Below are 23,083 nucleotides of genomic sequence, written 5' to 3'. Positions count from 1 at the left end.
GCTGCCAGCCACAGGAACATTCACAGCGGCCAGACTCACAACACTTTTCCAGAGAGTACAAGCTGTTTCATTTGCAGTTACGGTTTTGAAGTTACATTCTGGGTAAAACAGAAGGGATCCAGACCTTCAGTTTCTACTACAATGTGTTCAAAGCACCATAAATTTCCTTTAAAGACAGAAATTCTCTATGAACGTACAGGAATTGCTGTGAGAACGTCAAGCCTCCCGTTGTCTGAGAAGACAGAAACCTCCCAAGGTCTTCTATGGTGAGAAACAAGTCTGCTGGTCTTGCAGGAAGAGAAGCTTGAGAGGTGTAGGTAACTCAAACATGAACCTGACCACACATCAAATTCCAGCTAGTCTTAGAGCAGAGTGCTCCAACTCTAAGTGCTGGAGAACCACTCCCGTTCCTGCACTGCTCCTCTCCTGCCAGGTTTAATTTCTTTGTGATGTACCAGGAAAACCACCTCAGCCAGCTGGAACTCTAAATCCCACCAGGGACACTGAAATCATTCTGGCTCATTTGTGTCTCCACAAAGTAACCTCCCTGCTAGTGCTCAGCACACAGGCCGCTTCACTATTTACAGTGCAGCCATTATGTCCTTTAGAGGGGATTTTTATTTTTCATTTTTTTTTCCAGATTTCGGAATGTCTGCAGAAGTAACTTAGCGTGGTGTCCCTGTCTCTTCCAAGCACACCATCCCCCTTAGCATCTATAGTTTTCACTCTATTCGAACGCAGTGATGCAGGCCCGATTCTCAGCCATGATGATGATGTGTGATGACTCTCATCACCACTTAAGCTAAGCTGAAGGAGCGATGTCACTCTATACAAGCAGAGGTGCAAGGCCCCTCAATCCACTCTATCCATAGACAGATAACGCTTCAGTTTTGTTCATGATTCGTCATGTCTTTAGAAACAGAGAAAGCCCATTAAAGTCTAGGGATGAGAAATGCCATGCTTGGATTACATTTCAAATGGTTGGATTAAATTTGAATTATTCCTCTTATAGTCCAGACAGTAGCTGTTTTACCAGTTAAGATCATGTGCCCAAACGTGAAAGCAGCTTTTAGACAACTGTCACTTCTGAGAACTTTCATTTGTGGAAAAGAGAGTCAGTGAGCGAAAGAGGAGGGAGAAGAGGCCAGAGGATGAGGCACTGCATTCACATCTCCATTGAGGGAGGAAAAATAGATGTCTAAGGCTTAAATGCCCCTTTATCTGAAGAGAGGAGAAAACAGACAGCAATGACCATGCACAAAAAGTACAGCAAGATGAGCTCCGCACAAAGCCTTTGCAAATGGATCCAATTACCTGAAGGGTTATCCTAGTGACCAAGGGAGAGCAGAGCAAAGCCCTGCATTCATGTTCTTCACCAGTCCCACAGGCACGTACCTGTAGGTACCTTTTACCTGGTAAGGCTGAAGCAGCAATAAAACTAACGTTCAGACCAAAGCTCAGCCCACAGCTAGATCATTACTAAATGAGATTTTAATTTTTTGCTCACCATCACAGGACTGAAGGTTTGGTATAGTCTTGGGGAAAAAAACCCTCTGTTTTGATTATTTCTTCACTGTATCAGACTAGAAAGGGCAGTCTCCAAGCACAGCTCAGACCTCGATGCACTTTATACAGCACAGACACTCTTTATTAGACAGGCCCAGTCCCGGAGGCTTTTTCAGTTAATGAAGCCAGTTCTGCTCTTTTCTAGGGCCATTTTTCCACCCAAATGTTGCAGCCAAAGAAACATGCGTCTGCATAAAGCTGTATGTTTCATTATTTCTGGTGAAACAGATGTGGGAGTTAGGGAATGGATTTTTGAGGATTTTGTGAGCCTCTAAAGAGGATAAAGGTATTCTGCATTTGAGGAGCAAATATAAGAAGTAGGGCCTGCCCTCCCAACTCAAAGAGCAAGTACAGACGTATGTACATACATGTACTATATAAATATATGCATATGGATAACCGCACACACAAGACCAACTGGCCTCAACAAGGGGACCTCATGGACATTCATTATCCAACCCGACAAGGGGGACCCAGACCCCATACTAACTGCATGCTCATTAGGCTCTGCACTGAAATCCCCCCAGCCCAACTCTCCTCTCTCTGATCACAGAAGGGGGTTGGTGTTGGAAAGGACCTCTGGAAGTCACCTTGTCTCGGCTGGGTCAACTAGAGCAGGCTGCCCAGAACAGTGCCCAGATGGCTTCTGAATGTCTCCAAGAACAAAGACTCCATTTCCTGATGCACCAGTCAAGATGGCGTCTGACACCTGCAACACTGGCCAAAGTTCAGTGTATAAAATACAAAGATAACATTTGCTTTTAACAAAGACAGTGCATTTTCCTGAGAAAGAACATTTTATTTTCAGCAAACTTGAAAAGATTCAAATTGATGTTTTAGTCTTTGTGATTAAGCTAGAAATAATGCCATACACAGGCAAGACAGCAGTTCTAAAATGTTCTTTCAGCTGCGAAGAAGTGTTAAAAGCTTCTTTTTAGCCAGGAAAAGACACATCTTTATTTAATTTTTAAATAGAGTTAAACTTGAAAGAAATATCATTTAAATCACAGTGAAACAGCATGAAATTCAAACAAATTATTTTGCAAATCTAAGATATAATGGCTTACAAAACCTCAAATTACAGGACTTTACTCATGCCAAATACCCTTTTAAATATGGAAATAAAATAAGAAAAGGATAAAGCTCATAACACACAAAGCATTTTTTGGATGTGGATGCTTTCCACTCTTGGGAAGATTGCTGACAGAACAGAACCTTCATTTCCTTTGCAACTGGCATGTTTGGGCTATAATTTTTCCTTCAGAGAAGCCAGACATTTAATTCTTTAAGAAGACTGAATCAATGAACTAACAATTACTGTAAGACGACTTACGCTAGCTGAAGATGTGATCCTTTGGCATTTTGTTTTATAGGCTAAAAATAAATTTTATCGTGTCATTCTTATCATCATTGCATTGCCTCAGGACAAATAAAAGCTGACTCTCTGAGAAACCAATTTTCATCTAATAACAATTGAACCAGCTAAATAAAACCTGACATTTTAAAGAAACATTCAGAACCTTGGAATTGTACTGTTTATGTTCTAGAAATGACATTGAGGTCATTTAGTTTGTCGTTTTTTTTAGAGGAAACAACCGCAATGACATAAGAAAGCCTCCATCCAATCTGAAGGAGGGAAATATAAACTGGAAAAACTTCCAAGAGAGAAGATAACAAAATACTGGTATCTGGAGAGCTGCCTGCTTGGCAAGTGTGCACGTCATTTACAAATGTTTGCTCATAATTATATGCCTGGAAGACTTGGGTGAATAATGCTGTTGACAAAGATGGCACTTTCAAAACACTGCCTCTCTCCATCATGTTTAAATAAATGCAACACTCATTGAAAGGTGAGTGTATCTAAGTATATCACCACAAAAAAAGGGAATCTGTGCCCCACGCTGCCCTGGTACCTGTGAGACAAGGGGGAGGAAGGATGCAGCTGCATATTAGAACATCCACTACACTCCCAGCTCTTCAGCAAGCTTTCTGGAGGAGGGAGGGCAGAGATGTTGGCAAGGTGCCACTGTGGGTTTTTTTCTTCCTGTCATGACACATCCAACATAGAAAGGCACCACAAAGAACAAAGAATTTTCTGAAGTAACACCAGAAACAAGATTGAGCCATCAAGTTCATGTCATACAGGGTCTACTCAGTCACCAGACTGTAATGGAGATGTTAGACATGAGGTATTTGCTGACGGCTGAAGGCTTTGTAGTTCCTTGCTCATGTCTTCTTCTGGGTAAGCTCCATCCTAACAACATTTTCCAGGCAAAATAAAAATAAAATGATGGAATTAATAAAATAAGGGTGAGCCACCGCTCCATTTCAGGAATATTTTGGCAATTCCTGAAGAAACATGTCACAACTTCCTCAGATGAAAACATTAAGAATTTTTTGGGAGGAACGGTTTATCCAGTCACAAGCTAAGATGGAAACATATCAAACAATGTTTTCATGATGCCTCCCATATCCCACTGGGGGAAAGGCAAGGTGATAGTCCAGACCACAGCAAAAATCCTAAGGCTTTGAAAGGGGCCAGGGTTTCACACCAAAACCCAGGGCATTATTATTGAGGTGCACCTCATTATATCACTGATGGGAATGAGAGTGAATCAAGCTAAAGTTCCTAAATTCCCATTGTTTAGAACAGGATGCTTTCAAAAATAACATACTTAGGAGAATAAAACAGTATCTGTTTCAGTTTGAATAGCACTTAAATTAAACACCCATCTCAAAAAAAAAAAAAAAAAAAAAAAAAGTAGTAAGGACCTCCCCTCCCAGGTTCTGGAGCACTAGGTTCTTCCAAGTTTTCATTTTTCAAATTGCTTAACACACAGAAGCACAATCAAGGTCTCTTCGGAGCTCAGCATGCTGCCAGAGTCAGGCATCACCAGTCTGCTGCAGAAAGGTGAGGAGAAACACAAAAACCTAGAACAAAGCAGAGTTCCTGTTCCTATTTCTAATAACCTTCTCAAACATATAAATGGAGCCCACCTGTATGAAATGCCACGAAGTTTTCAGGGCTTCTTATTTAGAGCATGGCTGAGCTACAGCACGCTGAACTCCCCAGCACACCTCAGCCTTGATCTGAACTGCAGATTCTGATCTAGGAAACTGGGACATGGACAAGAGGGTCACACAGCTGTACATAACCCTCTGAGACCTGAATTCCAGCCACTGCCAGCAATAACTGCCAGAATGGATTAAGGGAGTTAAGAGATCCCTACTTGTTTGTTTGGCTATATGAGAGCAGTCCTCAGGGCACCACACACAGCTCTGCTCACTTCCTCACTACAGGAACAAAACAAGTAGGAAAGAAAGCACTTAACAGCACATCTGCGGCAGCCCTTTACATCTGACGTTTGCTGTGTCCAGTAACTTCTCAATGCTTCCTGGACCCATCTTCTAGAAAAGCAGATGGCTGTACTGTCCATCTGGAATGACACTATTTTCCCATCACTACTCTCTGCACACACAAACACTGACTCACCTCAATGAGCAAAAAAATTTTAATCCCCCTTATAAAGCTAACACCACCCAAGTTTTATAGTACAGATTTTGGGTCTCTGTCTGTCTTCAATATCCCACAGATTTGCCCTGGTTCAAGTTCAAAGCACTGCTTCTTCCCACTGCACCATTCTGCTTCCCAAATTCCCATCAGATGCCCACGTGAGCACATCCATGCCTGGCTGCTCTGGGTGGGGACCTGTGAGTGTGAAGCACGTACAGTTATTAACAGTCATTGGGACCAGACACAAAACTTCTTAGTGCATGACGACTCTGGCACGCACAGCCTGTCATATAGGCTTCATATTTATAATATAGATTGGGTTGGTGTTGTCACAGGTGGAATGCTATTGCAAGTGAATCAAGACTTCAGGTTGCTGGGTCTTTATCCTGAAAATGTGCAGGTATATGAAGTTTATATTGCTTCACCTTTAAAATTCTCTCTCTAGCAAAATGCTATCAAATACAAAATATTTGTTATTTTGTTAATGTTAACATTAACATTCTGTTACGTTATAATGTTAACAGCATTCTTGCAGGGTCCAATGCACAGCAAACTTCCAGAGACAAGCCTGTTGATTATTACTTTGACGTTTGGGTGAGAGGGGTTACTTCAGAATAACAACAGGCCAAATCTGCAGACAAAGTCAACTCACATTTTCGAGCCCAAACCTCTGACAGTAAACTCCAATCAGAGCACCGGCTGGAAGAGGCGGCAGGACTTGCGGCAGAGCATGTCACAGCCACTGTGAAAGGATCAGTGTCATGTTGAGCATGAACTAGCACAGCGGCCACAGCCTGGGCACTTCGACTGAGGCTGCTCTCCCACCCAGTCTGCTCCCCTTTTACTGCGATCAATGTAACGTGCCCTTCAAGTGCTTGAGGAGGGATATCTTGTGGAGCTGTCTTGTACTCTGGTAATAAAGGCCCTTCCCTTTGCTCTACAGGACTTGACTCTGTAAGAGACGAGCTAACGAGAACAGATGAATAATAACGTTCACCTTAAACACAGGAGACGAAATTGTATGCTCTTCAGTGCCTCCTTTGGAATCTCCCTGTTTCCTCAGGGTGCTTTCAGATATTGTGAGCTGTCAACTATGTTTTACATGTCTAATGGAACAAAAATGCTCCTGTTTGTTTCTCCCTTTTCTAGACAGCTGGGAAAAAACCCCACCTCCTCCCAGCTGTGAAACACACAAGCACACTCCCCAGAAAACCCCCACCTTTGCCATTTCTCAGCCAAGTAAGAGCAATGGACTGTATGAAACAGCTGCGTGTAGCTCCCTACCCTCATTTGCCAGGGCACCACACTGGCTCTGGTCTTTCCCTCTGCTCTCAATTCACTTTGGCTACCAGCTCTATCTGCCTGATTTCTAAAGTAGGTGGACACAGCACATCCCAGATACAGAAGCAACAGCATCTTGATGAAAGTCAGGAACACCCAGTCTGGGCACTCTTCTGCCTGAAAAGGGTAACACTAATTCGGTGGTTTATCTCCTTCCTCCTGAGGGAAGCACCCCTTTCCCTTAAACTCAAAGCAGATCACCATAACAAGAGCTCAAAACACACATGCTCCAATACCCTCGCCACATCAGATCCGTTTATTGTGCAAGGCAGCATTATTATTATGTTGATCACATCCTAGAAGTAGGTCTTGAAGCACAGATACTAGAAGAAAAGGGCTGGAAAAGCCCAGCATGACTCTCAGAATATCTAGATCATCAGCTATACCACCACAAACAACAGCAGTTTGGATGATTTGCCTGGACAGTTTGCTTCCTTTATTTCTGCAAACAATACCAGAAGGAAGACACAAGAGCAGTGATAGAGAGGAGACAGGGAGGGGAGGAACACGTGAAGGTGTGTTCTCTTGCAAAGGGAGAAGGCATTTTCTTTTCAGAACATGATCAGTGAAAAAAAAAACCCAAAGCAAAAAAACCACCTCAAAACCTTAGAGGAAAATAATAATGGAGGAAAGAAAGAAAGAAACAAAACAAAGCCCACAATGTTCTCGGGGAATTACTTGGCTGGACACCACCAGAACATGCTGTTCCAAGTACCTTAGAAGATCAGCAAGGCAAGTCCCTTTAGTAGCTGGAAAATGTTTCCTTGCCTCCAAGAAAAAATTTCAAGAAACATTTAATTTTTATTGGTGTATTTGGGGGAAAGTTGCAACATACAAAAAAAATATTAAAATTTCAACTGAATATTCCCACCTCCTTTTTTCCCAAGTGTTCACTCCTCAAAAGACCAATTACTTGGAATAGCCAGGATTACATTTATTAATTAATTTTATTAATGAAATTAACTAATTAATTAACTATTATCACTTTTTAAATTATAACCAGATCATATTAGGGTAGCAGTAATAATGACAATGTTCTTCTATTATGATCCTCTATATGAAAATGTATATTCCAGGTTGCTAGAACAAGAACTCCAGTTCCAACAGATTCCAGTTACTTCTTTGATCTCTGCAGATTAGTATGTAATGCAAGTATTTAAGTTATTAGCATAGTTATTTAGGTTTATCACTGTATTTCGGTTGTCACTATTATAATTGACAACATAAGATGACAGGAAAGTGAATTATAAAGTAATAACTCACTTTTTTCTTCACTGATGCAAGAACCAATCTATATTATTCCACAGTGTAATTATTCAAGCCTTGATGTATTTTATTTAAATAGCTTCTTTAAAAATACACTAAATATTAAAATAAAATTATATCAAGATCCATTTAATTCTCATTTTCTATATGCTCTCTAACCATGGCAGTAAATTTGAAGCTGCCAATGTCCGATCACTCAGCCTGTTTTTCAGTCATCAACTCATCCCAGTCCTTCATAAGTGTCATCTTTAAATTTACAGCTAGTTAACATAATTTGATAAGACTTTATTGTTGTAGGAACAAGAAAGGTACACAATTAATAAGAGTAGGTTTTTTTCCATTATTTCCAGCAGTAAAGTTTTTGTAATCCACATTACAGCCACAAGTTACAGATATTCCCACCCCATTATATTCCAGGCACCCAGACAATTCCCACAAATGCTCAATTTGCTGGTGAAAAGCATGAGAAGCAACAAAAGGAAGATCTGATCCATAAGATCCCATGCAGCACTTTAAAGCACTGAGTTATGGTGGAATGGAGAGAGTTGCTTGCCTGCTTGTGCTCATGTTTTTAATTCCTTGAAAAATCTCAGCAGGTCCATTTTGATTCCATATCAGAACAGAAAGCACCATTACAACCGCACGTATTCAGCCTCCCAGCCAACCAACCTAAATGCGATGCGCTCACATAAGGAAAGGGGCATATGCAGAAGCACAGCAACATACCTTTCACAGCATTTCGCTGAGTCTGTCTTGTGTGCACAGAACACCTCCGCTTTAACATACTAATACTCTTCTCATACCCATAAACCAAAATTCTCTTCAGGTACAAATCAGTAGATGAAATTATTAACATCTAAACCAAATGCTAAATCTAGATTCACCCCTATCCTTACTATTTCTGTAACTTCTGGATTTCAATATCCTCTTCAAAATACAGACAGACGGTTTAGTATTTATGCTTTCTCCAGGAGCAGAAAAAGTATCCAAGACAGTACTTCCTGATGCTATTTCTCTTGTGGTTTTAGCATGCCACATTTACCTGGTCCTTCACATCACTGAAGTCCCATGAGTAAAAGGCCTTATTGCTTAGACTTGTCATGAACATTCAGTTGGCTTGAAAACCATTTCTGAAATGCAGCTGGAGACAAGAGCAGGACCTTGCAACTGAGAGCAAATAAACCCAGTTGCATGAACCATTTTAAGCAACGACTGGTTAAGTGTTGCTGTGCTTGAAAAGCATGGGAAGCATCAGTCTCAACGTACTGAGGAAATGCCAGGGTGTTGCTAAGTGCTTTATAATATATTGAATTTCAGTGGATTCACATGTACCTCTCATGCATCAAATCATAGTTGACCACCTCTGTCTCAGCACACCAGGGCAAAACCAGGCGGCAACCACCCCTCTTCAACATTTCCAGCTGGTGGTGAAAATAACCAATAACCCAAACCAACTGATTATACCAAAAAAGACAACCAGAAAGCAGATTCTGAATACAGCTGATCCAGAATTACAGCCGTACAGTAAGGCCAAGACTTGTTTTGACCTGGATTTGAAAGACCTTGCCCTCCACTTTTGGACACTCCTTCTAGTAGCCCAGTTCCACAGTTGTAAACCTGACTGTTCCTGGCTGTGGATCACCAGGATGCAAGAACAGCGATAGCCAAGATGTACAGAAAATTGCTAACTCCACTAAATCTACATTCACTAAGCAAATGAAGCTCGAGGCAGAGTTTTTAGCCTCTCCAGCAAAAAACAAGGTTCAGAAGCCAAGTGCCAGCATTAATTTTACCCTTAAAGAAACACACAGCATGATGAAGTCCTGTCTGTGCCAGAATCTCAGATGGGTGGCAGTTCATTGTTAATATCACTAATGTTCACCCATCACCTCATCCCTTCCCCCCAGCTCAAAATGAAGTCTTAACAACGTGAAGACAATTAAACTTAATTGCAACTGCATCATCTTCTGCCGGATCCAACTGCCAGTGCCTGCCATTTGAGTGTGCAGTTGCTAAGGCAACGGGTATGAAGAGCATGCTTTTGTGTTGCCACATGCATCTTTGGGAGCTGTGCCAACATCTGAGCTCCCACAGCTGGGCTGGATTTAACCCCTTCCTCCCCAGGAGCAGCCTGTCCTTCCTTCCAGTGCCGGGGCTACAGCAGCAGCCCTTGGCAAGCAGCTACTTCTCCTCTGCAGATCAACACCTGCATGAGAATGACAGATGGCTGCAGCCAGGCTCAGTGCGATCAAGCACGAGGATGCTGTAACACTATCAAATTCAGCAGTGCCAGACTTATTTGCAGGAGGCTGCAGGGTACACAGTTCATTGTGTACACAGCTAATGAGGAAAGAAAAGATCACTTACCATAATTTAAAAATAATTTTCTTCTGGTGGTTTCCCGTCTACCTGTTGTTGTCCCCTGACCCACCCCCCCTCCATACTAACAGAATGTTGCATCATATCTAGAGGACTATAGTTTTCTTCCCGCCTCCACGATTTTAACCTAGATAACATGATTAGTTACAGAAACCTTCCCATCAACCTCTCTGATTATCTTCCAGGGCAGTCTGCTTCCTACCATTTAGTTCTTTCTTTCCTATTTAAGATGAAGGGTTTAAACTTAGGCCAGAACCTACTTCACCTATGACCTTTTACACCTCTTCTGAGTCTGCAAGGCTTATGCTCTTCTATAAAAATTAGGGTGCACTCCAATCCTTCCCTTTATATATGCACACGTGTATGTTTAGCAAAGACAATCCGACAATATTTTCCACAGCTGAGAACAAGTTGGAGCTCAAGATCACAAGCTAAATCTGCTTTTAACAGTAGAGTAAAACTATTTGTAACAACGGCAAATAGCCTCCCTGCTATGGCACTCGTGTAATCACAGCTAATTACAACATACAAAAATGCCTGTTAAAATGACAAATGGCATAATCCAGGAAGCCCTGTAATTGTCTAGGAGCCCCATACAACACCAGTAACAGAGTGCAATGTCTGAAAGTCACCCACTGAAGGTTACAGTTGGTACCTTAGGCTCACCTGGTCTGTCTGTGGAGGACAACCACAGCGTTACGATCTAGGATGTTACAGACAAAAGGAAGAAGCAGCCAGTTAAGATTTATTTCATGTTAGTGCAAGGCCAAGTCTTTCACAGTCCTCTTCTATGCGTCCCAGAGAAGCACAATAAGCAAGCTGCAAGACACTGCTGTGTGGCTCACGCAACCTACAATCTGAAACCATCTTTGTATTCCCATCAATGCCTCCATATGTATGAGGCACGTAAAAGGATTCATGAGCTCCCTCAAAGCAGAGGCTCACCACCACACTTTGAAACACATTTCCTCACCTCTTAGATTCAGGCGTATTCCACACATGCCAGTATTTCAAGTACAAACACAAATGTCACAGCACACAGCGCTTCACAAGTTGTGCTCATGTGCACTTCAACAAGAGTCAATAACCACCAACAACAGAGAAACGTGGACAATTCTGGACAGACAGGAAAACGAAAACCAGAACTTTGTCTGTTTCAGGACATGTCAGCAGCCTTTGCAGAATAAATCATATTTTCACAGAAGAACAAGAATCAGATCCTGCAAAGCTTGAGGGGGTGAGGAGTGGGGGTAGGAATGAACCTCCATTCTGATTAAGCAAGAGCACTGGCATGGCTCCATATTTTTAACTGGAAAGAAGAGGCTGAAGGCAGGAAAAAAAACATGTTCAGATCTGAAAAAGTGATCATTAGGAGCTATGCTCCAGAAGGGAACTGGGGGCGTGGGGAGGGAATCTGGCAAAGCAGAGAAGTGTCACTATTCACAGGTGCTGTTACAATCAAGTCTGTTTGTCACACAGAAGGCAGCAATGTAACTACGCTGTACTGTTAAGAGCTGCCACCACTTTGTAATGCCACTTGATGGTATTCCCCTTCAATCTCCGCTCTCCTCCAGCTCTGCGTTATCCCCAGGCCCCCCACCCCGGCAGACACCTCAGGGTGCAATGAACTGTCACTGTGCTCCGTGCCCTGAAACTGTTCTTGCAGCGCACTGTTGGGCAACTGCTCAAATCCAGACGCAGTGCCAGGATACCTCCCTCCCCAGTGCCTCTCCTGCATGTATTACTGGACTCTGACACATAGTCCCAAACATCAGCAGATGTCTCTGATCTGGTTTACAGTCAAACTGGAAAGCAGGGTTAAACTGCAGGGATGCAGTTACAGAAGAGACAGAGGAATCAAATGATGAAGCCACGCGTTATCTTTGAAGGGCATTTAACACAGGCATGCTTACACCTGACAGCCAGGTCTTTCGTGACACTCATTCCACAAAATCTATGACTGGAATACTGCTAAACATTCTGGAGGACTGCTTACTGTGACCACAAATCCTGTCACTGAGAACACATGTGGAATAAACAACATTAGTACAAAATATGTAAAGCTAACACAGACTGAGTACTCAGGCAGGCATGCCCCAAGCCTCCTCTGCCTTCCAAAGAAGGGAAAACCTTCCAAGACAGGTACAGAGGTGGGGGAGGTTTCCAAGGTTCAAATCAGCAAATACAATGATGTTTTAACTCCTGAGACAACTGATCATTTTCCACCAGTTAGAAACAAACAGAAGTCAGTGCCACCGTCAAGAAACACCTGTAGGTGCAGACGTCGGAGCTCCCGTTCTCTGGCACCTTGGTCCCTCACACTGCCCTGAATAAGTCACCAACGCTCATCCCACACTCCCCAGTTTGGCAGCTGGGGAGACACTTGTTCTGTCTATTCCTATGGCTGTACCATTCCAGAACACAGTGCCTTCTTTCCTGATCCTTTTCTCTTCCATGGTGATAACCACTCCTGAAAGCATTGGAAAATTGGTGAGAAGAGTGGTGAATTGGGCCGATGGCATACAGTTCCCAGGATCACGGGGCAGGCAGTGGCCATGAGAATGCAATTCTTCACTTCCAGTCAGATACCTGACCTTTGGCACCAGAGAGTTAACGGGGATTTAATAAAGCACAGCAACAGTCCTTCCTGTGGCCTGGGACACAAGAGGGCTTTCTTGGGAAGCAGTTCAGCAGTACCGTCACACAGTGACTTTCTGTGTTGTCTTGCTGAAAAAGAACCAGCTCTGTCTTCCTAGAACATAAGGGTACAATCATAGCCCTTTCATAAAGAGAAGATGCAGATGAAAGCAAATCCAGAGTTTATAAAACAGAAGGTCAAGCAGGGAAACCAGGAAAGCACATGATAAGACTCTCATTCTGTAGGATCAGACTATTATTTTCCTCTATGAATAACTAAAGAACCTTGCTTATCTCTGAAGCAAGCTTATCCACTCTTTCACCACACTGATGCCTGCCCTGGTTGGGGGATCACTGCTATTTGCTTAATGCTGACAAAGATGTCCTTGGGATTTAATACTTTTTGCAAGGTCAGTGTTCAGTGAAAAAATTGAGACAAACTCGAGGTTTAATTAGAAAAAAGACAGACAAAATAGCCCTTCAGCAGAGTGGCTGTCGCTCCCAGGCGTTTTCACTAGAGCTGCTTGTTGTTAAAAGCTGACGACCAGGACCACCACACAGAAATATGTTTGCCCTCAGTAAGGGGTTAACCAGGACAGGTGGCCAAAGACATCCCAGGGCCAACAGAGATAGCAGGGGGCAAGAGACTTCTCCTGCCTCTTGGCAGGACACAGCTACTCCCAACCCCACTTCAGTCTGGCAGAGGGGATGGAACTCCAGGGAAAGAGCAAGATTTGACACTAATATCAATGGGCAGAAAAAATGTCCACCAACGAGGGGGATTATTTCTTCCTCTTTTTCTAACAAGCCAGCAGATTTTCCCCACAGAAAATTTCAGGTGTTTTGTGCCTTACATTACTGCTTTTGATCTAAATGATGGGGTGGGGAAGGTGGTTCTAAAAAGGAGAGTCCTTCAGCTCCGCATTAGGTTCTAAAAGTGCTTCTTGAAAATGGCTGTGCAAAATCAGCCATTTTTAAATCCCTGCTCACAGACTGAGCCCTTCTGCCCGAGGGCAGTTCTGATCAACCCCTGCATGTCTTCCCCCAAAACAGGCACAGACACTGCCCCTCTGCGATGGTGTGGAGCAAACAGAAGAGGGAAGGCCACACCTCGACTCTCATGCCATGCAAGGGGGTCAAGTGCAGATGCTGCAGTAGGAAGCTGGAGATATGTTGACCCCAACTCATACTCAGTGACAGCCTGGAACAGCACAGGAACAGTGGGAGCACCTCCCTGTGTGGTGTCAGGGGCAAAGGAGGGAAGAGCTGTACCTCATAAAGACATGCTACAGCAAGGAGGCTTCCTGCACACTGAAGGGCTCTGGAAGATGCTGCACCTTCGAAACAGTCATGCTCAGCTCAGTTATTATTTTACAAGTGGCCAGAGGAACTGAGATACTAGCAAAGCCCAATGTCCTGAAACACCAGCAAAGGTTCATACTGTTGGCATAAACACATGAATTCACCCTCTGAACTTCTGGCTGGCAGAGACCAGGCACTTGTGGGGTATGATTCATCTCAGCCTAAAGCCAACATCTCAGGTATGTCAGTTGAATCACACCCTAAATACATCAACGCCTTTTCACTGCCTGTGATGGGAGTTGTGGTGACTGCCCCACATCAGACATCTGTTATGAGCATCCAATGCTTTGGGCAAGGCGAGTCCTCATAAACTGCCTTGGGCTGAGCAGCCAAAGGGCTGGTGGGGACAGGCCCTCTCCCCCCCGGGGCTGCAGCAGGCCAGGAGGGCAGGGGACGAGACACTGACTGCCAGGGAAATCACAGCCAGCAGTCTGACACCTGTGTCATCTGTCAACAATTCTGTCAGAAAATGTCACTCTGACAAAGATGATTTTTTCTACAAAATCATGTCCAATATTTCCAGACTTTTTTCCTCAGAAGTGAAAAACAATTTGGCATTTTTATACTACTGGTACTTTTCATAACCCATCACTGGTGTGGGGAGCGTCACAAAGGAAGGCGATATAGAAACACAGCAAAATAAGGTCCAAGCTCATCTTTAGGAAGATCTTTTGGCACGTTCACTTTTCTTTTTTCTACTCAGAATAAAATATGGAACTGTGTTACAACTTGCCAATTCCACGCTTCAGCCAGCTCTATCAGATATCCCAGGTGGGGTCAGACCTTTGGGGTTATTACTCAGCACTGAAATACAGCATTATCAGCAAACACACACCTAAGGTCTTGTGTATAATCAGCCTGGCCTGCCAGCTGCATACCACACTGCACCCCAAGAAACCGAGACCCAGTACTGCACATGAGCGGCATGCAGTGCTCTTATTTGTTGGATGATCTTTCCGTAACATCTCTCCTTGAAAAGTCACCCCATCCTAGGGAGACTGCATGGTAATTACACAGTGCCTTTTGTGTTCGCCAGTTTCTTAATACTGGGGTGCCACAGAAGTAACACTACCCTGTCTTTTTTCCTCTTTCCCAAAGAGACTTTAAAAGTACAAAACAAGTAATTAATGTCAGATTGTTAATGACCTATCGTTGTGAGTCTGACTGGAATGAGCAAACAGAACATACTTAACATTGCAGGTGCAGATCCAAGGACAAAAACAAAGTAGGAGAAACCCTTTACACCTCTTCCTCTCTCTCACTTATACTCCTTTTTTCATTAGAGCAGAATAAAACCCTTTTGACTACACAGATAGCCTTCCTAAGCATTTGCTCTGTCTGGCCACCACCAACCATTCTGGGTAACTGAACAAAGTATGAGCATATTTGTGATCTGAAACTAAAATACCGGCTCTCACCTCTCCTCAGAAAAGCTTTAGATTCACAGATCCCAAGTGTACTTATTTCAACACCAGCAAATGCAACTGCAGCGGCATCCCCCAGCTCTGTGTGCTGGGCAGCACTCCCCAGCTGCTCAGACAGCTACACAGGCTGTCTAAAGCCAAAAAGCTGCTTGCTTGCACTAGTATAGAAGTACCAGCACCTGGACAGGCTACCCACTGCCTGTGTAGATGGCGGGAGGACAGGAACCAGGATATCACCATTTAGCTCCTTCACATTCAAGATGCTGTATAAACATTCGGGGGTGGCTGGGGGAGGCACAGCTGTACTTACTGCGTGAGTTAGTGAGGCAAGATGACTAAGTGGCCTGCTCAGAATCTGTCTAGGTAGATGACAGTTCTGGCCTTCACCTTATGCTCATATCGCAAGGCCATTTCCCTCCCAAAAAAGAAAATACTCTGTAGAGCCCGTTGCTCTAAAAGCACAATTAAGCACTCAGCCAATTAACGTAGAGTACAATACAGTTGCATGGGACAGAGAAGAGACAACCCATAAACAAACACTGGGAAATAGATCCTCACCTCTGCTCTGCTGCACAGACAAGCCCCTCTCAAGATGCTCTAACAGGCTCACCATGAGAACAAAGGCAGCTTCCACCACCTCCTAGGCATCAACTCCCTCTCCCACCCAAGAAGGGTAAGACTGGAATATTCTAGCTATTCTCCACAAATCTGTAGGAGCAGCCCCACATGGGCCCCAAAATCTGCTCTATCTTGAAGCAAGGAAGGAGAGCAAGGAAGGCACAGCTTTAGAATGGCACACAGAATCACAGAGTGACTGAGGTTGAAAAAGATCTTTGGAGGTCATCTAGTCCAATGCCCCTACATCATCATCCAGTTCATTACTGAGGTTGCTGAACGAGACTGGACTAAATATTGACCCTGGCGTACAATGCTAGTTACTGGCCTTCGACCAGACTTCACACCACTGATCACCGCCTTGAATGAACACAAGCACAAAGGAATGGCCTAAAATGGCATCCTTGTCTAGAGACTAGCTCTTGCTTCACATCTCTTAGGAAGCACAAAAGCTTTCTCTGACCTTGCTATGACTGGCTGCATGGTACTTCCTCTTCTAGGAGGGGGTGAAAGACTCCAATAAACAGGAAAGCACTACAGAAATAAAAATAAACCCAAAGACTTTGGAATGCCTACATTTTTTCCAAATTCATTCTCCCCATTCTTTAGTCTCATGTCTTACTTGGAAAACTAAAATGAGAAACAGGAAAGCAACCTTCGCTCTGCTTGCTAACATTTCATTATTGAAGCTGCTGAGAGAAATGATCACAACCAGGAGAAAAAAGAAGAAAAAACAAACGTCATCCTGGCAAATACAGTGCTGCCTTGGTCAGCCTCGTCTGCTATACCCTGTTACAGAGGACAGGGAACAGTACCAGCTGCGTACGAAGTAGACCACATTGCCACTGGCATCATGTTTTCTAAGAAAAGACACCCAAGTTTGTGCTTCCAGAAGATTAACCCTAATCCCAGAAGTGGATACGGGTGAAGTAAAGGACAAATTCATCATGCTTAAGGGTAAAACCACTGTGTACATCTGGCTAGAGGCTTCCACTGTCCTCTTCATTACACTTGTCAGAGCATGAGAACAGATTACACTCTCCGAGGGAAAGCTACGTTGTCAAAGCTGAGAATGATTTGGTGTTCTTCTGAATTATTTGCTTATGGCTGTGAACTACTTTTTAAACGCAAGATATGTGAAGCATAAAACCTCACAGCAAACCAACTAAAAGACCCCAAATATAAGTAATATTAAAAATCTGAAACATCTAGTACATTAGTCACACTTAGAAGCAGATGACATGTTTGTTTTCCTGTTAAGATGCTAGTCAAAGTGGCAAACAGACATAAGCATTATTGGTTGTGTACAGACAACAGCTGTTCACTTTGAATATGAAATCACTGGTGTGTAATTGAGGTTTTATACAGTGGATTTTGCCTTTGACTTGTAACTTCAGCATAGCCATGCAGAGACCACAGACAATATCAATCAAGAAAGGAAAACTCTCCGTTCTCTCTGGGTAAAACTTGCTGCTAAATTTCACCAGAACCTCTCTGAAAAACAGCTGAGAAAGAGGGTACCAAGTTCACTACAGAACAAAGGTTTTCTTAGACACCTCTTGGGAACTCACCTTCTCCCCTCTCCATCAGCTACGCATCTGTGTAGTTGAGTATTTGCTGGGAGCAGCTTGTGAGCATCGTGTCTTATACTGCAGAAGTCATTCAAAGCTCTTAAGACCTGTACGTAGCTGGGCTTTATGGTTAATAAAAAAGGTAACCTGGCAGCCAACTATACGCACATGGTTTCCTCTTATTTTTGGCACTATGTAGAGAGCAAACCAACTGATTCTGGAAGCACAAGTTAGTTCCCCGTGGAACAGAAATTAATTCATTTGCTTTGACTAGAAAGTGGGTATGGGCTGATAAATGAGGGTTCTCAGCTCATTCCATTGGTGGCAGTTAGCAATATCCAGCATTTTTTTAGTGTAACAAGACCACTCCACCACTGGTGCCCTACCGTTTGCTGCCTCAGATAGACCTCCTGCTGGGCAGACTGTGGCTCTTCTCTTTCCTACCTGCTCCTCCAAGAAAAATTGCAAATCATTTGCTTATACATACAAATGAACTAGCCAGCTATCTGAGATTGGAGAAACTTCCCCTTGCTACAGTGAGATTTCCTTTCCCCATATATTTTAATAAGGCACAAGTTACTCTGAAAACATACGGAGAGCTGTAATGATGAACAATAATCCTATACTGTTTCCAGTATTCCAGGCTGGAAGATGCTACTTATTTGGCTAATAAAATCTAATTTTCTATAGTGTTTTTTGCAAGGGTTATAGCTAACTGAGGGGAAAAAAAAAAAAAAAAAAGAAGAAAAAAACCCAAAGAGGCGACTTGTGGGGCGACACAGTAGATTGGACAGCTAAAGCTCAGATTTTATATTGCAATTATGTGGGTATACACCAGGCTCTCGGAAGTGAGAGGTACGGAAGACAAACGTCAATTAAGAACTGCGACACTTTGCTGAAATACTTCTGTCAATACAACAACCTAGACAGGTACATATCCGCAGACTGACCCAGGAAATGAAGAATTTATTTACAGAATATACTCCTGTGTTGACTGATCTATTATTGGTATTCCTAATTGATTACTGGCATTCTTTATTAAATAGAGGGCTGATTTAAACATCACTATGGCTGGAGTCACCTCACAGTGCTGCTTGTTATTAGAGAGCTATCAACCATAAAAAGCATGATTATGCTGCACAGAATGCTTCATTTTTGTCTTTTTATAGCAAGCTGTAACTTTCATTTCAGACAGCAGCGTGACACAGAGGGGCTGCTGTCTCATTCACCGTGACAGGAAATAAATGGAAAAAAGGGAGGAGAATATACTCACATAACCGCGTGTTTGCACAGAGAAGACGGCAGGGTTGGAACAATACAAACAGCACCTCCTCACAGAGAGCACCAGTTACCTTTGGGCGCTTCCATTCAACTTTCCTTGGTGGCGCTGATTGATAGAAAAGGGACTCATCCGAGGCTGGAAACTCTGGATCTTCAAAGAGCCGTCTGTGCTGGATACACTGCCCTTTCAGCTCGTGGTACTGCTGATCTCTGAAGAGTTGCACTGAGGAAGGCATATCTTTCTGTCTAGATAAGATGAATATTGATTTGTGCAAATTATGAAGGCTCTTTAAAGTCCATAGATTGCACCCCTCACTGGTCTTTAACAACAGAGCACATCACTTGTTCTAAACAAGATTAATTACAGATCTCTGTTAAAAAAAAAACCCAGATCATAAATTACATTATGTTAAGTAATAGACTAGGAAACCAAAAAACCCCAAATCATCTTATACATTAGGATGGTATTTTTGGCTGAACAGAAGTCTTATCAGGAAAAACATTAGAGAGTCCAGACCAGGCACCAAACTAGAACTTTGCTTTGTCTAATTGACTGGGAAGGTAACAGAGTGGGACTTGGCTCTCAGTCTGTACCGTGTGTGAAGGGCTGGACCATCTTTCTGTCCTACCTTCTTCTTCTGGCCACTAAAGCTCTAATTATCTACTCCAACTCTTACACCTAAAGAAAACTAAAACCAGATTTCCACAGTTCTCCATCTTAATTTAAGTGACAATACTTCAGCTGGTATTACTGTCTTTGAACTTTACGTTAAATTTCAAGGCACTGAATTCCCAGAAGCAGCAAATATTTCCAAATAATTGATGAGAATTAAAAAAAAAACCAAACAAACACCACCAACCACCTCACAACAACAACCCCAAACTGGCTCTCAGGCCTTAGTCCCCAGAACCACAACTATTTAACCTGGTAAGTTTATGGTCACAGCCATGGAGCTCAAATAAATTGCTTAAACACATCCTACAAATCAGAAATCCAGCTACAGAAATCATCCAGGATAGTCTGAAGTCTGAGGGATGTGAGGGATGCTACCTCTATTTCAAGAGAGGGGGCGAAGAGAGTATTTGAACTTACTGTGTTTGGAACACTCCTGTGCATCAATTCCTCTCCTTTTCTTTCCCACCAGGGGTTAGAGATGTATCTCCTCTTCCTCGAGTTATCTACAGCAATAAAGACAAACGCAGGTTACCCTGATGTCAGATCATAAGAATCAAACATGGAAACAAAGGAGCATGGCATCACACTCTCCTAGCAGCCTACTTGCTGTGTCCCATTGCACTGATCTCAGTTCATGCTCCTTGAGCTGCTTGCAGCAAGGAACTGGATGAGATCCACAAATTTGCAGAAAACTAAACCAAGCTAGGCACAAGCTTCTCCAGGCATGCAAGCGAGCACAACAGGCAAACCAGAGAAGGGTAATGAGGAACACTTGGAAATGCCAAATTTACCATGGTCTTTGTTCTTGTGAATAAAAGTTACTGTGACCAAAATAGCCTGGGGATGGTTTTAACTAAACTCACTCACACATGCTCCCCTCACCCCCTTCCAGAACTGGGTTCCTCAGTGAACAGTGTTATCCAGATCCAACAAAACTAACCTACACTGAAATTAACTGTTCTAAACCAAAATTCACTGATACTATGCCATTTTTAGGAATTTCCCTTTCTTGAGGGCTATTTTCTTGTTGATTATCTCCCTAAAAAAAAAAAAAAAGTCACAAGGCATCTCACTTGGCAGATGGCCTCCCAAGACAAGGCAAAGAGACCTGCTTCCCCCCACAAACAATTCTTCAAATGCAAGTGCAGAACAAATTCTCAACTATACAAGGATAGCTCAAGGACAAAAAAAAAAAACCCAATAAAAAATAAAAGTTTGGGTAATTTGGGTGGGATATAGATTATTTCATGCTAAGTGGCATTCTCGCCTATTAAAAATTCCCCATGAGCTAACTAACATTCTAAACTGCGCCTATTTGCAAGACACGCTTGTTTTTAAAATAGCCCCTGGGTGATAAGGTTTTCAGCTGTCACTGCCTAATTCACAGAGATAGGTCTTTAATGACCTCATTACCCCACCCCTTCTCCCCTTCTATCTGCCAGACTGGAATGCAAGTCCTTCCAGGATTAACACCCCATTACACAACAGCCAGTCTCGTAGCAATGCGCAGAAATTGGTCAAAAAGCAGAGCACAGGAGATGGGGCTGCCACCGGCCTCAGCCCGGGCTCCCTGAGGCAGTACTCGCCAAGGGGAACACTAACAAGAAGGCAGCGTCTCCAGCCAGGCTGGTAACCTGTCCCTCTCCCGGATCCCTGTGCCATCCTGAGAAAATGACTGGGCGCGTGTTTCGGAAAGGGACCGGTTGCCATCTGCCCAGCGGACACCGAGCTCTGGAGCTGAACCCAAGTCCCATCACCATCTAGAGAACTAGTAGGAGCTCAAACCCACCCTTTCAAAACACAACAGAAGTCTCTTTTTCTTGTTGAAGAGTTCACAGTAAAGAACGTCAATGCAGTTTCTAGAAAATAGCCTAGTGGTTTGAGCACTGAGGATGGAGGAGCCCAGCCAAGCCCCCTCCTCTCCTGGGGTGTTCATCTACCAGGATATGGCCTAACCTGGCTGAGGCAGACAGCAGGCACCTGGTTCCCACTCCAAGGTTTGTTTTGGAAGCAGCTCCCGTTTTTTGACACTCAGCTGAACCTCGAAGCTTCCAAACTAGGAACCATACTCCCACCTCCGTTCTTGAGCTCACAGTACACAACAGCACAGCTCCCACCGCTCCGCACCCAACAGCTTTACCTCGGGCCCAGCTGACAGGAGGTACAGGCAGCGCGGAGAGAACGCCAAGCACGGCTTGGCCGCCGCTCTTCCCAGGGCTCCCTGCGCTGTCATGCTATGCACAGTGTAGCAAAGGTCCTAAAAATACCGCACCGCAGTTCAGAGACCTGCTGCTGCTGCTCTGTGGAGAGAAAGGGACTGCTCCAGGGGAGGGACAGCAGAGAGGGGAAGGGGGGAAAAAAACCCCAACAGCTGTACAGGTCAGCCATTCTTACATTTTTGTAAGATTTCCCTTACATTTCCCTGACCATATACAGTTACAGTTTTGCTTTGTATCTTTTCCAGCCTCTGAGCTGAGCTCCCCAGTGCTTCACCTCTCTGGGCAGCACAAGGGCTCCACAGCTGCCCCCAGGGTTTCCATAGCAATCCATGGCAATCCCCCTTGATATCAGCAGGGGTACAGGAGGCCTCACATCTCTCAGCTTTCAACCACTGAGCTTTGAAGTCTTTCTCTGACCCCCTTTTTTTCCACTGAGATTCCTATTTTGATTCGAAAAAGGATTTCAGCAGAACAGTGAAGACAAGGCAGTGCAGGTCCCCTTTTCAGTCAGGGTCCACTCGCAGGGTCCCCTCCTCAGCCTGACAGGAGAAGCATGACATCTTTACTTACAGTTAATACTCAGAGATGCTTTCCCCTGTCACAGCCAGCCAGAGTACAGCTAAGTCACATTCAACACAGTGGCAAACACCAGCTCCTGGCACTATTAGCAGCCTTAAATTAAAGGGACATTCACTTCAAATCCAGTTCTTCACCAGAGCATTAAGATGAGTGTCAAGTATTATTTCCACTACCCAACGGTATTTATTTACACTTATATTTTCCTGTCTTAACCTTTCTCTTCCCAGCTGCTACACAGAAGATCCACAACAAACACGATGGACTAACCATCCAAACAGGCGAGTAAAGGAAAATTACACCATCACTACCATTAAATTCATGCAATAAGCACACAAAAACTAACAGAAGTCATCTCAGCCCGTTTTTGTTACTGATTAACTAAGCAACACGCAGGGTAACAAGTTTAAGAGAGAAGTTACGGCGGCTCTTAAGCCAACTGCACTCCGCAGCAGTGAGCCAGCTTGCAGGCAAAAGCATCCCTCCCGCTCCCATCCCCACAGGAGGGGCACAGGGACGGCAGAGCTGCGTTTGCCTTAACAAAACCCAGCGCTTTCACTCCCCAAAGCAAACACTGCCAAGCAGCTGCAGCGAGCCCTCTGTTCTAAGTGAAACTCCTCTTCAAGGGAGAAGTTTGGTGTGTTGTAACAACATAA

The 23,083-nt window shown here is 43.7% G+C and overlaps 1 protein-coding gene across 1 annotated transcript in view; it reads right to left on the bottom strand.

Moving 5' to 3' along the window:
* The window catches only part of CAPN6 (calpain 6), a 72,468-nt gene extending 53,274 nt beyond the window's left edge, over nt 1-19,194 (bottom strand). The window contains 1 exon segment of the mRNA XM_055727257.1: nt 19,028-19,194. Coding sequence (XP_055583232.1) covers nt 19,028-19,192 — 165 coding nt within the window. The 5' untranslated portion in view covers nt 19,193-19,194.
* Between the last annotated feature and the right edge of the window lie 3,889 nt (nt 19,195-23,083).

The sequence above is a fragment of the Falco cherrug genome, chromosome 15 (assembly GCF_023634085.1).
Source record: "Falco cherrug isolate bFalChe1 chromosome 15, bFalChe1.pri, whole genome shotgun sequence".
Taxonomy (NCBI): domain Eukaryota; kingdom Metazoa; phylum Chordata; class Aves; order Falconiformes; family Falconidae; genus Falco; species Falco cherrug.
The sequence above is the reverse complement of the archived record's forward strand: the minus strand, read 5'-3'. Positions and strand labels throughout refer to the sequence as shown.